The sequence below is a fragment of the Hydra viridissima genome, unplaced genomic scaffold (genome assembly GCF_058129835.1).
Source record: "Hydra viridissima isolate aposymbiotic clone 2 unplaced genomic scaffold, HvirCarnegie_v1 scaffold_12, whole genome shotgun sequence".
Lineage (NCBI taxonomy): Eukaryota > Metazoa > Cnidaria > Hydrozoa > Anthoathecata > Hydridae > Hydra > Hydra viridissima.
The window spans coordinates 12118963-12140334 of NW_028324311.1; the positions used below are offsets into that span (position 1 = coordinate 12118963).

Consider the following 21372-nt stretch of genomic DNA (forward strand, 5'->3'; position numbering starts at 1 on the left):
AGCAGAAAGGAGAACTGTTAGAGAAAAGACTTCTAGAGAATATAAAGAAAGAAGAAGAAAATATGGAAAAATATCTCCTGGTGACAGCAAAAGTCATGATTATGAGGCCGAAGTATAGTTTGAACAACTCTTAAGTATACCTTGAATAAATGGTGTTAAAGTTATATTCTAACTATTCAAAGCTTACTGCAACTTAAGAACCTTTTAGAGTAATTTTGTTGAATCTCTTTTTAGCACATGCACCTAAATACAGCAACTTTTCAAAATTCTAAAATTCTTAAAAACCAACTTTTTATCACTTATGTCAAAAAAGAAAAAAAAACCTTTGAACTGGTATTTTGTAAAATGAGAAATATTCTTTTTTGAAAAATAATTTCTTGTTATTTTTTAATAAGAACCTGAACATTTATTTCAGCAGAAATTTAAACTTTCCGGAAAACAATTACTACTTCTTGATGAAAAATTAAAAAAAAAAAATTTGTTTAACACAAAATTATTTGTTTAATAAAAAGTATTATAAAAAATACCTCATTTTTTTTCTTACCTTTAGCTCATTCATTACTTGTGATACTAAAAAACACGCTATGTTGTCTTGACGATTGATATACGTTGCAGCTTTACACATTTGTATGCAAGTTAAAACAGCATACTCAGATGATTTATGGTTTGATGACAAACATCTTTTTAATTTATCCAGAAATTGACGCTTAAAAAGCACATTTACTATTTTAAAACATTTTAAAAACATCTTATTTTTCAAAAAATAGTGAAACAAAATACACAGAATTTATATTTGTTTATTAAACATAGCAACTAATCTATTAAATTAATTTATAAGCAATTAGTTTATTAAACTTAGAGATTAATTTTTTCCCATGTATTATAGTTTTTGTTATTAGATATATCTCAAACATGAAAAGTAACTAGGATGATAAAATTGCTCCTACAAATGGTATGCTGCAGCAGCCTTGTAGAAGTAGTAAAAAGTAAATTTAAAAACCTTTAACAAATTTATGCCTTTTGAAACATCACCACTGCCAGATGCATCTTGAATGGATTCCTAAAAACAATTAGAAAATGTGCTTTAGGAAGCCACTTCACTACTTCCTATTTTGTCTGAGTAAAATATTAAAAGCATTGAACAAAAAGATAAAAGCAACAGGAACTATACTCAATTTATAGCAAAAAAAAACTTTTGTAATAACAACAAAAGAGCATAGTTTATTATAACTCCAATAAAAATGCCTTTCATACTGAATTCTAGATAAAATTCAAGCCCTTTTTTTAATATACTAACAGGAGAAAGCAATAGTAGCATCACTTGCAATGGCCAAGCCAATATTTTCTTTTTTGTAGTTTCCACATATTGTCCAGTTAATGTGAACAATTTTTCGCTTAGTTCTAAAAAATATAATTACAAATTCCTATAAAATCCATTTCAATTAAATTTATACTAACATTAAAAAATATCGCAATAATATCACAAAAATATTCCAGAAAACAAATTCAAAATAGAAGAAAAAATTAAACCAGAAAGTTGAATGTTCATTTGTTTGTACAGAAAAGTAAATTGATCAGGATAATTTTCAATCCAATTCCATATAGCCTAAAAAATACAGCCTGAAACTGTAACAAAAAAAATATAACCTAAAAATGTAAAAAGTTATAAATAAAAATGAAAATAAATAATAAAAGTATAAAAAACTTATAAACAAAATTTTTTTTTTCCCCCTTTAATTTTGGCAAAAAAGAAATACAGAATATAACTTATTAAAAACCATTAAATTAATAGATTGATATTATTTTTAAAAAAAACTGCCTGTAACTATTCACTCTGATGTCTGTAGTATAATGTCATTTAAATAACTTATGCAGAATATGGAGCACCATAAAATGATTATATACAAATTTAACAATGATTGTATACAATATGGAGCACCATAAAACGATTAACATCCAAAGTAACAACAACGATGATCTTGAACTTTAAGGACTTAAGGGAAAATAGAATTTGGGAAATATTTTTTGAAAAAACTCAGCATAAATAAAATGTTTTGTTTTTTTTGACACACTACTTCATGATTTCATTCTTGGTTTCATGGTTTTATAGTTTCATTCTGTTACATAAAGAGTCAGTTGTTTAAAGAATTTTTTCCAATAATTTTACTTCTGTCTGAATTTTATAAAAATTTCTTTTGTACAGTTCATTCAACTTGCATTTAAACTACAACTTAAGGAGAACATACTATGCCTCTAAAACTTTCTTAGTTTTTAGAAACCTAAACAAATATTTGTTTATAACTATTAGTTTTATTTAATACAGAAAAACCATTTAAATATTACATACCTGATGAAGGCCCCGAAGAATATTTTGTTGAGAATTTTTCTTCAAACTTTTAAATGCACTGCAGCACTCTAAAATATTTATGAAAAAAATTTTACATATTTTTATTGAAATAAAAAGGAACTGTCTCCTCGTTAAAAGAAAATTTAGACACACAACACACTTATTTCTATTTAATTCAGTATCATTAAAAGTGCTCCACTCCTTATTAAAAAATATAGAGAAAGAAAAGACTAACAAAAAAAGATTTGTGTCTTCACTGTTTTTTTAATAGTTGCAGATTTTTACAATAAATATATTTTTATTGCAGGTAAAAATTAGCACTCTCTACACAATACTTAAAATAAAAGAAGCCAATTTCACTTGACCATCAACAAAAGTATCAACACTACTTATATTTTCATACTCCTTATTTATCTCATGCTTTTTACTACTCAAATATACTTTTATTTTCTCTTGAGTAATAAATATCATGATAGTGAATAATAAATATAATGATAATGAATAATAATATAATCTTTGAGAGATTTAGTTTGACAAGATTTTTCTGGCAAAGTTATTTTTTTGCTATCAGTAGGATAATTTAAAGACAATACAACTGGTGTCTTAACAATAATCATAGACTGTGTAGAGGAACTGATCCTAATGCAGATTAAAAGAGGTGTGTAATCTCATGGGTACACATCTTTGATTTACTAAACTTATGATTCATAAGCCTAAAAATTTTAATTACAAATTTTTTTCTTCTTAATTTTTTCCTTTAAGTTAAGTTTAAGTTAAGTTTCTTTTTTTTTTCTTTTTTTTTAACAATTTAAGATTTGTTAATTTGAAAAATTGAAAAAATAAAATAAAGATTTTATATAAAGATAACCTTTAAAGAGAACTATTAATCCTTCAACAGGGACATGTAAGTATTGTATGAGATCAAGATCATCTCCACCATTACTGTCTTCATTGTTATCTGTTAAAAACACAATCCTAAAGGATGAAAAAGAAGTAGTAAAACTGGGCAATAAAAAAAGTCACAAAATTTTTATTTTTTTACTTTAGAAGAAATATAAAGAAGTTTAAACAAATTTCTTTTAAATGGACTGAATATCCCTTAATACTAAACTCTATTAATAAAAGAGAATGATCAACAGTAGGCAGCATTTTCTGAAGTTGAAGCAGTTGGAACAGTTTCTCAGAAGTGACAGTACAAAAATAATGCAGACTTTTTTTGCAGATTGCAGCAAAATCCATGACTTGATGTTTGGTCTTTTTAACTTCTTCCATTAGTCTCTTAGAGGCAAATTAATTCCAGGAGACATTGTAAATTTTTTCTCTTTTGGCTGCAGATCATGTAACATTCGTACCTTCCTCCAGCTCATTACTACTGTGGTTTTTATATTCTTCTTTATCAGTATCAATGTCAGTTGCTTTTGTAGCACTTAAAAGAGAAGTTGGTTTTGTTTAGAGAAATTTAATTTGATAACCTTTTCTGCCTTTGAGAGACAAGAAGTTGCCTGACTTCAAAAAACTGTGATCATAGTGTAACAGAAAAAGGTATGTCAAAATGTATGTTTATAAACTCATCCTTAAGCCCAGCAGTTGTGCTTCTGCAGACCTTTCTATATTTAAAAAATTTGTTCTAATTTACTGATGCTATGCTTTGTTGTTAAAATCAGTATTTCAGTCTTTGTCTAAAATACAGACAAAACTCTGACAATCAATTAACATTCTGAGCTGTCAACTTTATGGAGATACAACAAGAAACCAAAGATGTGACTTTCAGCAAGTAACAAAAGACATGACATTCAGTACATAATCAAAGATGTGATATCAACTTTAACACCAACTTTGCCAGGAATCTTAGATTCATATAAATGTTAGGAAATGTTAGGTCTCATAAAGAAAAGATCTTTTAAAAAACTAAAACCATGATGCTGATACCTTCTGCTAATTCTTTCGAACACAGAGCTGAAGTGATATTTACTAATTAAGTAAACAATTTTCCCTGCCAAAAACTGCATTTCTTTTGAATAATAGGCACCAGTTCCAACTTGATTTATCAACTAAAGGAATCAAATCAAAACTGTTAAAACAATTTATGAATTTAATGAAGTTTCAGAAAATATTCAAAAAAATGATATAGGCATTAAGTTTAAATTTTAGAAACTTTTATAAAATATTAATTCAATGTCTTTAATTTGATTTTTTGTTGAGGGCTTCATTTATAAAAGATTTGCTAAGTTTCATTTTTTAGCATTTAAATTTTTATGATTTTAGCTGAGACTTCAAAAATAAGTAACCATCAAGTTTTCCATTTTGAATCTAACTTGATTTTTTTTATTTCAAAACAAAAAATCTTTTTGTAAAATTGTCAAAGTTAAAGATGATGCAGTGTGCAGGGAATAAAATAGATTCAAAGTGAAAGGTGGTACTGTGTGAGTGGGGAGAAGTTGTAATCAATCTGTAATTAATAGCGAATGATTTAAAAAGAACATTTTCACAAAAGCTTATAAAAATTTTTATAAAGATTTACAGGACAGAAAATTGAAAGAAGATGTTTCTTCACTATATCATCAGGTAGAAGAGAACTTTCTTCAGAATTCTAAATACAAAGAAAAGAACATAATATTATCATCATTATTATTTATTCATTATACAAAATAATGTTACAATAAGCATAATTAAAAAAAAACCTTTTCCTGAAAGAAGGTTTCTTAAAATACATTGTAATTCATTAAATCAGTAACTTATATCATGATACTTAATTTTAAAGTCTTTTCCACATGTCTTTTGAAAAATATAATAGAAATTACAACTGAAAAGCACAACTGAAAAGCTACCACTGGTAGAGATATATAAATTAGACATTAACAATACTGAAAAGAAAACAATAACAAGGTAAAAGCATTTGTACCCATCTTCTTAACCTTAAATAAACTTGAATTTTTCATTGTAACATGAGCTAAATGACTAAATATGCAGTGCACTATATGTGTTTATGAGTAACAACATAAACAAATATAGTACACTGCATATTTAGTCATTAGTTACTGATTTACAAAAAACCATCAAATTCAATTAAATTTAATTCATAACCAATTACCATTTCAAAACACTGTTTGATGGTCTCAAGAATAATCATGTTTGACTCCAATAGAAGTTGTTGCTGTTCACCAGAGGATAAACTCTGAAATAAAGATAAATGAGTGTACATATGTAAATGGCTGAATATGTATGCATATGCATACATATTCAGCTACTTATACCAGTATCTTAATTACTTTAAGTAAAATCTCACTTTTTGCTCCTTTTGTTCAAGGTTATAAGAATTTTTTTGTATATTTTGTATGAGAAAGACAATAAAAGGCATTTTGAGGGATATGTCTAATAAGTAGAATTGCATTTGGAAAAAAAAAAAGAATAAAAAAGCATTGAAGTTGTGATGACTATAATCTTCATTTCTATAAGGTGCCTATAAGCTAAAAATAACCTTAAATACTGAAGAATTGATTATGGGAAGTGAAAACTTGAAAATCAGTTTGTAAATGGTTAAAAAGTGTAGAAATGCAAAAAAAACCTTAAAAATAAACATGTCATTCTTTAGTAGACTTTTTTACTTTTCCTAATAAAAAATGGATATGATATATAAAATATATAATATAAAGATAAAGGATGGATATAAGTTAAGTATTCTAAATAAAAAATTCCATCCATAACAATGCAAAATTTCACTATGATGAAAGTAAACTCTAACTCTAGAATTATTTAATTGAAATCAACAATTTAGTGAAATTATAAAACAGTATATTGTGCAACAAAATCAAAAACTGTTTATTTTTGGAGTGATGGATATGCCAGCCAATTTCAGTCAAACCTTGTTTTTTAATTTCTCAATTTTAAACAAAATTGTGTAAAAGTGTTTTGGCACTAAATCTATCACCTTAGAATCCTTCATGATGCTACTGGCTCTGTTAAGAAAAAATTGTACCAACTTCTTTTCTCAAAAACCGTTTTTCAGAATGCAAAACAGATTGCTGATTACAGTGATAAAGTTTACAAAATTTTTGTTGCATACTAAGCCACAAATCATGGAACATGATTAAGATGACCTAATATGTACAGACTTTAAAAATCAGCCATGTAGAGAGAGTGAGTTTACAAGAGAAATTCTTTTTTAAACTATAAAATGATATCTGAAAAACTTTAAATTAAAGCCAAAATTGCTAGACATAAAAAAAGTTGAGTTATATTTACTGAAGGTGTAAATTATGATAGGGCCTTAATAGTATATTCACTTAGAATCCTTAGACTATCATAATGTTGGAAAAAATCTGATAGAGCAGAGTCTTTATATAATGTTACTATCAAATACAAACAGTGAGTTAACAGATGAGACATAGGGGAGAATATATATTTTGAAGATATGGAGAATATTTATTTTCTCATTTTGAATGTGAAACCCTTTTCTATTTTATTAATTTGACCCTGACAGAAACAAATTAAAATTATTAAACAGTTAAAATTACCATAACATTAAAGTCTGTTATGTAACTGGCCAAAGTAATAGTAACCACTTGAAACTTGTTTTTTGCAAGTTTAACCAAACTTGCACGAACAAGATTTGTAGATTTTTCAAACTCATTATTATTCTTTCCATAGTCTTCAATTGGAAGCTATAAAGCAAAAAAATGATATCATTTTTATTCTTTTGAAATTCTTATAAAACCAAAATCTGTATCAAAGAGAAAATAAACTTTAGGGTGAGCTATATATATGAAGATTTTCTTGAAAGTTATGTCTAAAATTAAATTATTAATTTTTTATTTCATTGTTTCATTTTTCATTTTACACAGTTAGATAAACTTGGTTAATAATAGTATGTTATATCAGGAATTAATAATTAATATGTGGGATGTCATTAAAAGTTTTAATGTTTTATTTTAAGCACTTTTCTTTTTCGAACTACAACAATTTCTTAACAAAAATTTAGATAACTTAACTCTAAACTTTTTTATTTTTAATAGTTTTTTATATGATGCATTCAGATATAACTACCAGAAGTATTTTACATTCAAGTGTTATCAGAACTTATTTGCCCAATAGTTGATACAACATTGATACCTAGCAAACATAGCTTTGACATATTAGTTAGGCAAGAAATTATCTTTCAATTTGCTTTATACTCATAAAGAAATTTAATTATAGGAAGAAACTAAAAACTCTTTATGCATAGCTATAATTTTTAGAGCTAGACAAGAAGTTAGATGGAACGGCAACGAGGTAAGGAAGGTAGGAAAACAAACTGATAAATATTTTATACTTGTTGCTTGAATCGCTTCAGTTCTACATTTATCCAATCTGTTGCCTTAAAACTCATGGACATGGTAACTTAATTTTAAATATTATCATACTAACTTAAAGGAAGATTTTTATAGAGTTAAACATTTTTATGCCCTGCATATTTGTATTTCTTCAAAGTTTCAATGTAACCCGTTTGAAATTGTTTCTAATTCGGTGAGCTTTGTTTACATTATTTATATTTGTTCGGTTTTGTTGGTATCCGGCTAATGACGGTGTTGTTAGGAAGAATCGTTTAACTTTTTAATAGATTAAAAGTAAATCTTGAATTTTGGACAAAAATGATGAAAACTAAATGAGGCTCATTACCGCCTTTTACTGTGCATTTAATTAAGCAGGTTTTTGTAGGCTTTAAAATAGATGTTAAAATAAAGTTTCTTTCGAATTCATAATACAGTAAAAAACAATACAAAAAAACCATCTGGAAAAATAGTAACCAAAGCAACAAAACGAAGCCACTTTCGTACCGGAAAACCATCTTGTCGTTTTTTTTTGTTTTTTTTTTTATAACCTTTTATTAATCTTACTATTTGTAACCTAAAAAGTTTCTACGCGATTGCTTGCCAGGTTTCAGCAACAGTTTGATCTCGCCAAATATACAGCATGGCATTGCAAGCACATGTATATTTTTCAGCAGCATTAAACTATACGACCTCTGGCGTTTAGTCCCATGGTTTAATTTTATTAAAATTTTGTTTTGTTTGTTTTATCTTATTTCAATCTTAAAATTTTAATGAAAGATTCTTAATGTAAAAAAACAAAAAAAGCAAAAAAAAAAAAAAACAAAAAAAAAAAAAAAAAAAATGCCGCCGAGAAAAGTTACAATTTATAACAAATAACGATTCGACTACTGCTATCTCTGTATAATTTTTTCATGGCAACCGCTTGGATACTAAACTGCGCCAGAAATCGAAAGATCGGAGTAAAGTTTGTCATTTAGAATTAAGCTAAATTCTTCACATGGGTCATTATATAGTGAAAAGAAATATGTAGAATTCAATTTAGTGCGGTCGGTTGATTTTTTTTGACGTAACAATATTTCACTGCGGGACACCAACAAATCCTTTTGCACAACTAAAGGTTATTTATTCCTGTATGTAAAACAATCGAGACACAAACCGTTAAGCTAATAGAATTTGTTTAATTGGTCTTTAAAGATAAGAAAGATTTGTGTCTTGTTGACGCCATTATATTACGTTACGGTCGTAATAATAACCAATTCGGACGAATAACGAATGAGAAAGTACAAACATGACAGGTTGTTATCGATTGAACTTTGCAATGACGTCGGTGGATGCTTTTTATTAACGACTATAAATGATTTTTTAAAGAGTGAAAAAAGAAAAAGAAAAATCAATAAATTAGGAGAAATTTTCCTTTAGTTTTTCAAAAATAAAATCAATTATAAAGAAAAAACGAAATATCTAAAAAGAAGAAAAAAGAACGAGCTATTTGAAAGAATATAAAATAACGAAAATAAAAGTAAACAAAAAAAAGTTTAAAAATGAATGAAAAAGGAAAGAAAACATTCGAAAATTTGGGAAAACTCGGCATAACGAGACTTTATTTTTGTTTTTACTTTTTCATATTTTGTAATTACTCTCGCTGGTTGCCGGTTTTCATCAAGACCTTGGAAGAGCTACCTGTCCGACACCCTTATGTGTTTGAGGAATTTAAAAAGGGCCACTTCACAAGTCGGAAAACTCACGCGGACTTCTCCGCCATGTCTGATGACCAGCTTCACGAACAGAACAACATATTAATAACGAGTGACGGATGAGCAATCGATGTACTTCATAACGAAACTGCTTTTATTAAGTGGATGGTGGCTGCTCCAGAAATTTCTCGAATGATCAATGAGTTTGAGAATAAAGTTCAGAGTTCTTTGGGTAATCAACACCGTCACCATCATGAAGACAGAAATAGTTTTCAGACTCGTTATCTTCATCATGTGTCTGAAGTGGTGAAATCTATGCGCGATGATGGGAATCCTTTTGCGGAGCATTTACTGCAGACAGCAGACAACCATAAGATTATAATGTCCAATTCAGCCGAAAAAACTGTTCAAGAAGCCAAGATCACAGGGCAACAGCAATACAACAAGTACGCAGCTGACCGTCTTGTGTCCAAGTAAAAGTCAATCCATGAGCTTTGAAAAGAAATAAACTTGAATTGTTCCACAGTTTGAAAATTCCAGGTTCCAAACATAAAACTAAAATCACTGATCTTAAACATGACTCCAACTACTTTTGTAAAATATATATAGCAAGTCAAAATCGTGATGTCAAGGATTTCTTTTCACACAAAAACAACCGTTATCCGCCGTCAATTTCTGAATTCGGAAGGAAGCGTAAGGCCACCAGCAAATCAGATGTCCTCATTTGTTTGGAACAATATGGTAGCGAGAAGCAACAAGACTTCAACCCTGACTATAAGGTTTCTGCTCTGATTGTTGATGGTGCAGCACTCGTACACATGCTTCACCCGAGATCATCAAAGACATTCTCTGACTACTGCGAAAATGTGATTGGACCATGCGTGGACAGACCTCTGAGATCCGTGCAGCGCCTTGACATTGATTGGTATGTCCCAAAAAGCTTGAAGCCCGAAACACGGGAAGATCGTGGATCAGGGCAACGCATAAACGTCACAATGGGTACACTTATTCCAAAAAAGTTTGACAAATTCCTATCTATGGACTTCAATAAGACGCAACTGTTCGGCCTTATTTCCAGATTCGTTTTAACGCAATCCGTAGTAGGAAAAGTTATTTTTTGTACCATTGAACAAACTGCATGTGCCAGTCAACAAGATTTAGATGTATTGTCCATATCGTCATGTATTGCTGAAGAGGCAGATGGCCATCTTTTGCTCCATGCTAATCATGCACTGAAAAATGGCAACTTAACTATAACAATACGCACTGTGGACTCCGATGTGGTCGTTATAGCTCTCTCTGTGTTTAGCCAGATGATTGAAGTGAAAGAGCTGTGGATTGATTTTTGAGTTGGAAAATTAAGACAAATGATAGGAGTTCACCATCTACATCAACACATTCCAGATGGTATATCATCAAATTTACCATTCTTCCATGCCTTCGCCGGATGTGACAGTATCAACATTCTGTGGGATTGGAAAACGAACGGCATGGAAAGCGTAAATGAACTACCGAGTAGTTGCTGCATTTCACAATCTTTCAACGTTAGACTTAAAAAATGGTGTCTTAACTGATATGGCAATGAAGGCCCTTGAGCGATTTGTAGTATTGATGTACATTCGATCATCAATCGCTGCTGGCGTTAACGAATGCCGCCGTATCCTCTACACCATAAAAAAGAGAGTAATTGAAAACATTCCGCCGACTGCAGACGCTCTTCTGCAGCACACAAAGAGAGCAGCACTACAGCACACTTGTGAAAACAATGCCTGTCTGCTGTTACTCCAGGATATGTACACACTGAATGGGGATGGAAAGATACTGCTGATGATTGCTATACACAACTTTGGTGCACTTTGCTGGAGGTTTTTCGACATTGCCATGCACTAAGCTGTGTGCATGTAACAGCTATTGTTACAAAGAAACAAATGGTGATTTATATGAAGAGCAAGAAGTTGAAGAAGAGCCGGAATTCAACCATGTTCTCCAGATCTCCTTCCATGACAAATAGTAATCCAAAAGTGTATTGTAAATATGTCAATACTTGAAAACGTTATTCTGTTTACAATACTGCTGTTATACTTTACCAATTCCCTCTACCATTACACTAAAGAAGTTCGTTAATGTCTTATTGGTGACCAATGCATGCTTCTTTTTTTAATTCCTAATTTTAACAAATCAAACAAGTTTTGAGATTTGTCTTATATTTTCTATATACAAATGATGAGTTATGTAATTGTTTGATCAGCATTACAATGTGTTGTTTTTCCATAATTGTTAACGATACCAAGACCTCATTATTTTAAGATGCTTCCTCTGCATATTGTCAACTCCTTCCTTACCCACTGACATTGTCATAGTCCTTTATTACTGTTATCTTTTAATTGAATTCATTTAGTATTTACTACAACTTACTTGAAGTGCATTGCTTGAATACTGTGAGTATGTAGGTGATAAATGTGACATTATTATAATGGGATGATAAACAAAGCCATAGAATAACCGTTATTTGATGATTTATGTTTCAACAGATGTCTGTCATTAACTGGAGAATTACAAGAACCTTGGAATCCCGATGCTTTATTTCTTATCGATTATACTCGACCGTTCCTGTTGACAAGTGAACGATTTCATTATCAGTAGACTTTTTATCGGCAAGAACCAAGTACATTAAACAGTTTCATATGTATAATGAACTTTAATGTATTATTACTTATTCAATTCCATATAAATATGAGTTTCTTGTTATATAATTGAACAAGACGGCGTTTATTTTAAGCGGATGTCACTACTAGTTCTATAGTTATGACCATTTAAATACATTCGTTTAATTTAAATACAAACGTTTTACAGAATTATTCAAAATGGCCAATGGCGGCCATTTAGAATAATTCTGTAAAACGTTTTCAGATGCATAACAGGTCACGGTCTATCAAAAGCATGGACCTATAAGAGATGGATGTGCAGCCTATTGTTTTACATCAAAGAGGCCGCAAAAATCAGCGAGCCATGCGAGTTTCCGTCAAACTTAAAATTTTCACCCGTCAACAAAAAAATCTATTAAAATGGCTGCCCATAGTTTTAAAACAGAAACTCTGATCACGTGGTATTAGTTTAAACTTTTATAGCATTTGTTTAATAAGACTGTTCAGGATAAAGTAACTACTTCACGCGTTGACAAATTACTAAACAAATTACACCAAGGTAAAGGAAATTAGTTGTCGACACCAATAGATTTTTCATCATTTTTCCAAGATAAACATTTGTAAATTTGGGAACTTTTTTCGTGTAAACAAAGTTCTGTCAATAATAAAATACACCTGTAAGGTTAATTTTAAAATGACTAAAAAAAGTATAGCAAAATATAAAAAAGCTTAAATAAAATTTTTAGATAAGGCTTGGTTTCATTCAAATCCTTGGAATTTCACCAGGCTTAATTTTGTGTATTTTTTGAGTATTCTTTCCGATATGTCGCCATTTTTTGCCTCGATTACTCTATAAGCTCCATAATACATATTCCACTATGCATTTTTTTTTAGTAGGTGTATTTTCTAATGGGCTTTTTTGTAATTCATTTGATAAAGCAAAACCTTTTAAAAAGTTGTTCAAATTTATAATTATCTTGCAAAATGCACCCAGATAATTCATGTTTTCGTTTTTCATATTTCATATATTATTTCATTTGTCATAAAAGGCACATAATAATCCATTGGTTTTTGTCAAACAAAAATTAGTTTATATATAGCTGGTAAACCATACCATGGTAATATTAAATACTTAGTTATTCTTGCGGTTTGCCATAAATTGGCTTTGCTAAATTCTTTAAAACTGTGACAACTTTTATTTTTATTGTATTTACATTCATTTTATGTATAAGTTATTTATCCTTAACTGTATATAATTCTGTTGTTAAATATAAAAGAAGAAAACTCTATAATATTCATAAACTGGAAGTCTACAGCAATATAATAGATGGAGTAGTTCACTGGACATGAAACCATTGCGCTACAGGTAGCTACAAAGCTAGTTCATATTCTGTATTATTTATTACATCTCTAGTTATACATGTACTAAAATGGTTAAGTAAATGATCTCAATTTCTATATTATCATCAGCGTTATTTCTAAAAGTATCAATAATATCTAGCTATATAAAATTAAGCTTAAAACCTGATTCTATTGATGTGACTGGTTAGACGAGACCAAAACTTTTCGACGAATCCGATAGACTTCAATATAATTTAATTTCTATTGTTTAAAATAAAAGATTTGTAACAATGCGCAACGAGCATGGTTCGAAAAAAAAACAATAGGCTGCACGTCCATCTCTTATAGGTCCATGTTCAAAAGCGACAAGTTATTATACGCAAGCGCAGTAGTAACTTTAAAAAAGTCAAATTTTAATAATGGCTACGGTCCGTAGCAACGAATTTTTTTATTTAGTTGACAATTTAGGCGCTACAGCAGTTTCTCCCCCCCCCCTTTTTTTTTTTTTATGAGTGATTATGATAGAGAATTTTATGCTGATTCAGAAAAATATAAAAACATAGACAAAAAATAAAAAACATAGTGGGATTTTTTACAATATATATATATATATATATATATATATATATATATATATATATATATATATATATATATATATATATATATATATATATATATATATATATATATATATATATATATATATATATATATACACACACATACACATAAATACTTGCATTACATGTATACATACATATGTTCTTTCTTTTACATTTTGATATTTTTTACCATCTGAATTGTTCATATAAGTTCATATAATTCATATAAGTAAAAATAGAAAAACTTTTAAGTTTTACCGCTCAATAAAAATGTAAAAAGACTTTTAAATTTGTAAGCAAATCAGAGAAAAAGTTTTTTTTAAGTAGATCCTCTTCAATCATAAAATAACATTTCCCTTTCATTTTACTTACTTCTTAATAAAATTAAGTTACCGAGACATTACTAACAGCCTAAAAGCTGGTTATCAACGTAGACGATTTTAAAAAACGTGATAAGTAATGAAAAATTGGTCGCTAAGTAAAAATTCATTCTGTAACGAAGGTCCGTAGCCATTTTGAAAGTTCTAAAGTTTTCATAATCCAACTACGCTTGCGCACAATAACCTGTCGCTTATTAACAGAGTTTGAACGACCGTGAGGTTTGTATCTCGCTATTTTTTTGTAGCTCATGTGGTCCACTATCACTATGCAAAGTTACACGCTGGTGTCCAGAAGTGAAACATCTTTATGTTAGCCAGCTGCACTAATTGTGAAGAACGCGAGTAGAAAAAAAGCTGGATAAGTTAGTGTTGAATATTTAGCTCAGGAAGTTTAAAACAGTCAGTTTTTTTAGGATAAATTATGCTTTTTATCTTTTTCATCTTTTCCAAATTCATCCAAACTGCGAGTGAGCAAAATTATTGCTCTAGCAAGATCGTTGACGCTTTTTGGATAAATACCGAAAATATACATCTTATTCCATGGCCTACTTTATACACGGCCGGATATGTTGCATAAATAGGCCGAAAATTAGAAGGCCAGTTTTTCATGGTTTTTTTTGGCAAGAACGTCCTGCTGATCAAGTTTCCAAATTAGTTGTGAGAAATATGGTAAATAAATGCGCTGTGGTTAATTGTCGAACTGGCTATAAATTTAAAAAAAGTGAACCTAGTTCTCTTTATCCAAGTAAAGCTGTTTTTAGTTTTCCCAAAGATACTAATTTAGAAGAAAAATGGGCGCTACTCCACTTTCTCCCCCCCCCCCCCCCCCTAATTTTATGATTGATTCTGATAGAGAATTTTATGCTGATTAAGAATCGTATAAAAACATGGGTCTCAAAATCAACGGAAAGTGCTCTAATCTGATGTCGAAAGTACAAAAATATACCACAAATCGCTAATATTCGCCATCTTGAAAAGTGATTTTTTTTTGTTTAAAAGTTATCCTTTCAAAGTATCAACAGCCTGGTTTTTATTTTTTATATAAAAGATTTCGAATAAAAGAACAAAGAACCGGTGCGTTAAGTTTCATAATCAGGTGTATTGACCGCATTTTTTTTCTCTTACCAGGTAATGAAATTCAATGGCATTTACTCTTATCGCGTCAATTTGCTTCAACTGGATTCTTAGTTTGTTAGCTTGAGTGTCTTTTAAAACTTTTGTCAAATAAGTTGAAAAATTCTTTCATTGATTATATTTTACAATTCACTTTAAAACAAGATAAAAATTTTTTAATTATAAAAATAATTCTTTAAAACTATTGACTTTCTTTTAAAACTTCAAGTTAACCCCCCGTGAATTCATTTTCATTATGTTTGTCATATAAAAAGGAGTGCTTCAGAATAGTTTTTCTGCTTCTTCATTTATCTACATATCATGGCTCTTCGAAGACCAACAATAGACGTTTTTGACTCACTTTCTTTGACAGAAATAGGAGCAAAATTCAAATACGATATCGAAGCTACAATTCACTGGTGCAGAACTTATGGTTTACTCGCTGAAAGCATGAATTGTAGTGTATGTAACGTGCCCTGCACACAGCAAACAAAGAATGGGTCAGTTGATCAAGTTATTTGGAGATGTCCAGTCAAGCGCTGCAAAAGAACCTTTAACATTAGAAAAGGCAGCTTCTTTGAGAAATCTCACCTACAATTGTGGCAAATATTGGGCTTAACTTACGCTTGGAGTAGAAGTGCAGGTAAGAGCCGGGGATTATCAATAAGTGATTTAAGGCAAGAGTTAAATATCGGAAACGACAGCACCATTGTTGATTGGAATCAATTTTGCAGAGACATTTGCGTCTCATATTTCCTCAATAACCCTGATCCAATAGGCGGTCCAGGGTGCATTGTTGAAATAGATGAATCTGTTTTTTGTCAAAGAAAATATCAAGTTGGTAGAATAATCCCGCAGCAGTGGATATTTGGTGGGTATGAACCTGCAACGAAGAAAGGCTTTTTGATTCCTGTCCAGAACCGCGATGCTGCAACATTAATTCCTATCATACATCAATGGATACTTCCTGGCTCTATTGTCTGGAGTGACATGTGGAGAGCATATAATGATTTGCAAGCTCCAGCATATTTACATGGTACCGTTAACCACACCCTCAACTTTGTAGATCCACAGACAGGTGTAACAACAAATCACGTGGAAGCTATGTGGTGTCGAGCAAAAGCAAAATTCAAATCAATGATGGGGCCAACTAATCGCGAAATGGTAGCTGATTATTTATCCGAGTTTATGTGGATGCAGAGATTTTCCGAACACCGGTTTTTTCACTTTTGGGATCAAGTTTTAACAGCATATCCTGTTTGACATCCTGTGTGCATCAAACGTAACATACATTATAATTCATGCCTAAGGTTGTGTAAATCAAAAAACGGCTATTTTCATAGCCACACAAAATTATTAAGAACATTTTTTGCAAAGAACATTAAGAAAGCCCTTTTTTATTACTCCATGAAAGTTTGTCTTTCCAATTAATTTTTTTCTTTAATAACAAAAAAAAAAAAATAACCGAAAAAATAATCGTAAATTCTGTTACAAAACTAAATTTCATAAGAAGGAATCGCAATTTCGCAAGAGCGACACGTTTTATAACTTTATAACTCGATCGTCTGCCTGATAGCTCTGGAAAGAACTTACGCGTCTATATTAGCCATTCCAGACGATTTTTTTATAATTCAAATAAACATATACAATGATTCTTACGTCGCGAAAATAAAAATAAAAAACGTCATAAAATATGCGAAGGAATATAGATATATATATACATAATTTCTGTATACAAATCCTTAGAATCTATTCTTCAAAAAAACATAAATAAATACTTGTTATAAAAAGAGAAAAGAAAATTTCGTGTTTTTTGTCAAACGTCAGATGTTTTTCGTTGAGCCGTGGAATCGCTATCTATATTAAACCAGAAAAAATTCCTTATAGTAAAAACCAGGCTGGCAATGTTTTGCGGTTAAAAACAATATCAACCGTAAAGTTAGTGAATTCAAGATGGCGAATATTAGCGATTTGTGGTATATTTTTGTACTTTCAACATCAGATTAGAGCACTTTCCGTTGATTTTGAGACCCATGTTTTTATACGATTCTTAATCAGCATAAAATTCTCTATCAGAATCAATCATAAAATTAGGGGGGGGGGGGGGGGGGAGAAAGTGGAGTAGCGCCGAAAAATGGATTAAATTTGTAAACAGAAAAGATTGGAAACCAAGCAACCATTCAGTTATTTGCATGGATCATTTTGAAGAAAAATATTTAAAATATGGAAAACGAGTTACTTTAAAACACGAGTTAAAACCTGTTCCATCTATTTATTCTAAAGAAACTTGTATTCCATCTTCTGTAATGCCTAAAGTTTCTAACTTTCGTAAACCACCAACTAAACGAGATTCTACTATCCCAGATGAAATTCATTCATTTCAAGAAATGTATAAAATAAAAAACATTGATATGCTTCATGAATCTAACTCTCCAAATGGATTTAGTTTTCAAAGATATGAAAGTTTTGTTTTATATTATCATTTGTTTTTTGTAGACTCCACTCCTTTTATTGAATCAATAAGTGTTGATAACAATTTGCATGTAAAACTGCATTATAAAAGTTGTCCACTTCCACTTCCTCATTGGTTTAGAACTATCAACAATTGTAAACTCACAAGTTTATCTATTTTAGATAATTTGGTGTCTTATATGCACAACCTTGTTGAAGGAAATTCCTATTATTTAGTTAATGAACTTTCAAAACTAACCTTTTTTAAATCTAAAGGTCGACCTCCATATTCTTCAAAAGTGTTACGTTTTGCACTAATGCAAAGATATTCATCATCTCAGGCTTATTCGCATCTTCTGGAACAACTTCCTTTACCGTCAAAGTCACTATTAAAGAAGTTAGTATCAGGTGGAATTGATTCAATAAAATCATTAAAGTTATTGTTAAATGAGGACAAAATAAGCAATGATTGTGTTATTCTTTTTGATGAAATGTATCTGCAGCAATCTTGTGAATACCACAGTGGTAGATTAACTGGACAAGATAAAAAGGGTAATCTCTACAAAGGAGTAATTGTCTTTATGATTGTTGGCCTCAAGAAATCAATACCTTATGTAGTTATAGCCATCCCAGAGACTAATATCACTGGAGATTTCATTAAAAATGAAATAGAGGAAAGTTTAAATACATTAAGATCTGCAGGTTTTAACATTCGAGCATTGATTGCAGACAACCATCCAACAAATGTCTCAGCTTATTCAAAATTGCTTAGCATTTATGGGTCAGATAAGCCAGAAGAAAATTTCTTTATCACTTATAATGATCATAAAGTTTATCTGATGTATGATAGTGTTCATTTACTTAAAAACTTAAGAAATAATTTGATTAGTACTAAAAAGTTCATTTTCCCACCATTTCAGTTCACTGATTACAGTTTTAATATGAAAGTGTCTGCAGGGGATATCTCTTGGGCTTTGCTTCATAGAGTACATGAAAAAGACAAAACTCTTTCAGCAAACTTAAGAAAGGCATATAAATTAGGGGAAAAGACTCTATATCCAGGTAACAATAAACAAGATGTCAACTTGGCATTAAATATATTCCATGAAACAACTTCAGCTGCAATTCAAAATTATTTTCCTAATGAATACTCAGCATCAAAATTTTTAAAACTCTTTAATTTATGGTGGGTAGTATCCAACTCAAAAATGAAATACTCTAATAATGTTAAAGGAAATGCAGCTGTTATGGGGGATGGTAAGCCACAATTTTTACGTGCACTTGCTCACTGGGTTCAAGAGTGGCAAAATTTACAGTACAGTTCCACTGAAAGATATTGTCTCACAACTCAGACTTCTAATGTACTAGTAATAACATTGCAAATTTGTATAAACTATATATATATATATATATATAGTTTATACAAATAAATTGTTTTAACTACAAATTTGTTTATAAATTCAATATCGTTAATATCTCAACTCCAAATGCTATTTTATAAATGCATCTGTTATATTTTAAATGTTAAAAATTATATATTTGAAATGAACTGTAAAATATAGTTTTTACTTAATATTTGATAATTTAATTTCTAATAAAATATTTAACACAGATGAATTAACCTAAAAAATTTTTAATAAGGAATACTTAATAAACTTTAAACTTAGGAAACGTTAAGCATTACTTTTAAAACTATTTTACATTTTAAAACACAAAAACTTAAAATACTGAAAAACTGGCCTTCTAATTTTCGGCCTATTTATGCAAGATATCCGGCCGTGTATAAAGTAGGCCATGATCTTATTCTTTTCAACAAATATAAGATGAAGACGAGCTATCCTGATGCCGTCGTAAAAAAACAAACAGCTAAAGAATCTACTGAAAAAGATGTTGAACAAAGACGACTTAAATGCTACGAAAGTTTTTTTGCCAAAAAAAAAATGGACAAACTTTTGAACACTCAGATACATTTGGAGCGGTAATTTTAAAAACTACTTGTTAACACCAAAACCAACGACAATCGCTGTGGGATTTTGCAGCTCAAGAATAAGGCGATCAAGTGATAGACTTCATCGGTTGCATGTATGCAACAATTAAACAGCTGAAGAACGGACGACTTTTTGCTGACTCCCTTACATAAGATTTGCTTGAGTAGATTTGGTGCTTCAGTGAAAAAAACCGCAGAATAGCTTTAGGAATTCGAAGAAGTAAACTGTACCGAAAGACGAGAAAGGTAATAGCCTATTTTAAGTAATGAGTAGCTCTATTTTTTCGTTTTGCATGCTGATGAAAATTTTGTCATGGGGAACAACGAAAAGAGCCTGTATTTCCAGAACTCCTCTAATACTGACAACAAAAATGGAAAAAGCGGGCCTTGTAGAAAATTATTTATTGCATCACAATGCTGACCTCACGCGCTTTGGCATAAATAAAAAATCGGTAATCTATTTTGCCGAAATAAACACAAAGTGTGTATTAGGGCTTTGCTCGCCATTCATCAAATAACCAACCTTTTATTGACTTTTAAAGAAAAAAGCATCTAAAAGAAGTTTTTAAGCATTTAACTGCTTTTTTAATGTTAGAGAGTTTCAACTCCTCAACAAAGCTGTAAAAAAAGGGATAGAAATAAGATGTTGATGTGAAGGGGAAACAATTGAAAACACATAAAAAAGTTCAACAAACTAAGTTGAACAGCTTTAGTTTGGTTGCTTGTATTTCTCTTGAAACCATCTAAACTGTAACCTAGACCTGTAAATTTTATCTTTTTTGTTGAACAATTTTCAAAAAAGGAAATTCTGTCAATCGCTGGTAGAAATGATTTTGATGCAAGTTAAAATGCTTTGTTGCTTTAAAACAAACTTTTACCAGCATATAAATCTTAATTTACATAGCGCTATATAAAAGATACGTTTAAGCAATGGAATTAGAAGAACGTTCCTTAAAATGTGAAATGTTTTACGAAGAATAAAAGAAGCTTCTACATAAGTAAGTTTGTAAGTTGTTTAGACTTTGTTGATTTTGTTGTTCTGTAAATTGACTTGTTGCTCGAGCACATGGAGCACAAAATAAAAAATAATTCCTGTTTCTGAATTTAAAACTTATGACTCATCATCTTGCTTTAGCAGTTGATGAAATCTTGAAACATTTTGCCTAAAATATCGGTAAATCTTTTAATCCCTGCATCAAGATGCAACAAGGTACATAAAAAGATAAATCATTCTTCGTTCAATCACAAGGAGCAATATCATTTAAGTAATTGACAAATGATGCTTATAATAATACAAATTTCAAATTGATTAAACAATCTTTTCGGACGGAATAGGGCGCTCTAAATAAAATCTGCAACCTGAAAAAATCTACTAGCAGCTTTAGGTCTTCTGGTTTATCTTCTGGTTCAGAGCTCATTCATTGAGCTTAATAATGGTGTGCCGTGGTAAACGAAAAGTTTAAAATATTTATAGTTGTCTTACAAACTGCCACTGCGCGG

General features: G+C 30.1%; 2 protein-coding genes across 2 annotated transcripts in view; one reads left to right on the plus strand and one right to left on the minus strand.

Moving 5' to 3' along the window:
* Positions 1-7856, minus strand: part of LOC145193868 (neurofibromin-like) — a 38617-nt gene extending 30761 nt beyond the window's left edge. Inside the window, exons 1-11 of the mRNA XM_090068139.1 lie at positions 7656-7856; positions 6862-7008; positions 5439-5522; positions 4869-4937; positions 4277-4398; positions 3216-3322; positions 2348-2415; positions 1531-1606; positions 1298-1401; positions 1001-1060; positions 545-706 (exon numbers count right to left, since the gene is read on the minus strand). Of these exons, the coding sequence (XP_089924265.1) occupies positions 545-706; positions 1001-1060; positions 1298-1401; positions 1531-1606; positions 2348-2415; positions 3216-3322; positions 4277-4398; positions 4869-4937; positions 5439-5522; positions 6862-7008; positions 7656-7718 (1062 nt within the window). The 5' untranslated portion in view covers positions 7719-7856. The remainder of the gene's footprint in view (positions 1-544; positions 707-1000; positions 1061-1297; positions 1402-1530; positions 1607-2347; positions 2416-3215; positions 3323-4276; positions 4399-4868; positions 4938-5438; positions 5523-6861; positions 7009-7655) is intronic.
* A 7899-nt stretch (positions 7857-15755) lies between these two features.
* LOC149881309 (uncharacterized) lies at positions 15756-16697 on the plus strand. The gene has a single exon (XM_090067972.1). It carries the CDS (start codon positions 15756-15758, stop codon positions 16695-16697), a length of 942 nt encoding a protein of 313 aa, XP_089924098.1.
* Positions 16698-21372: the final 4675 nt, after the last annotated feature.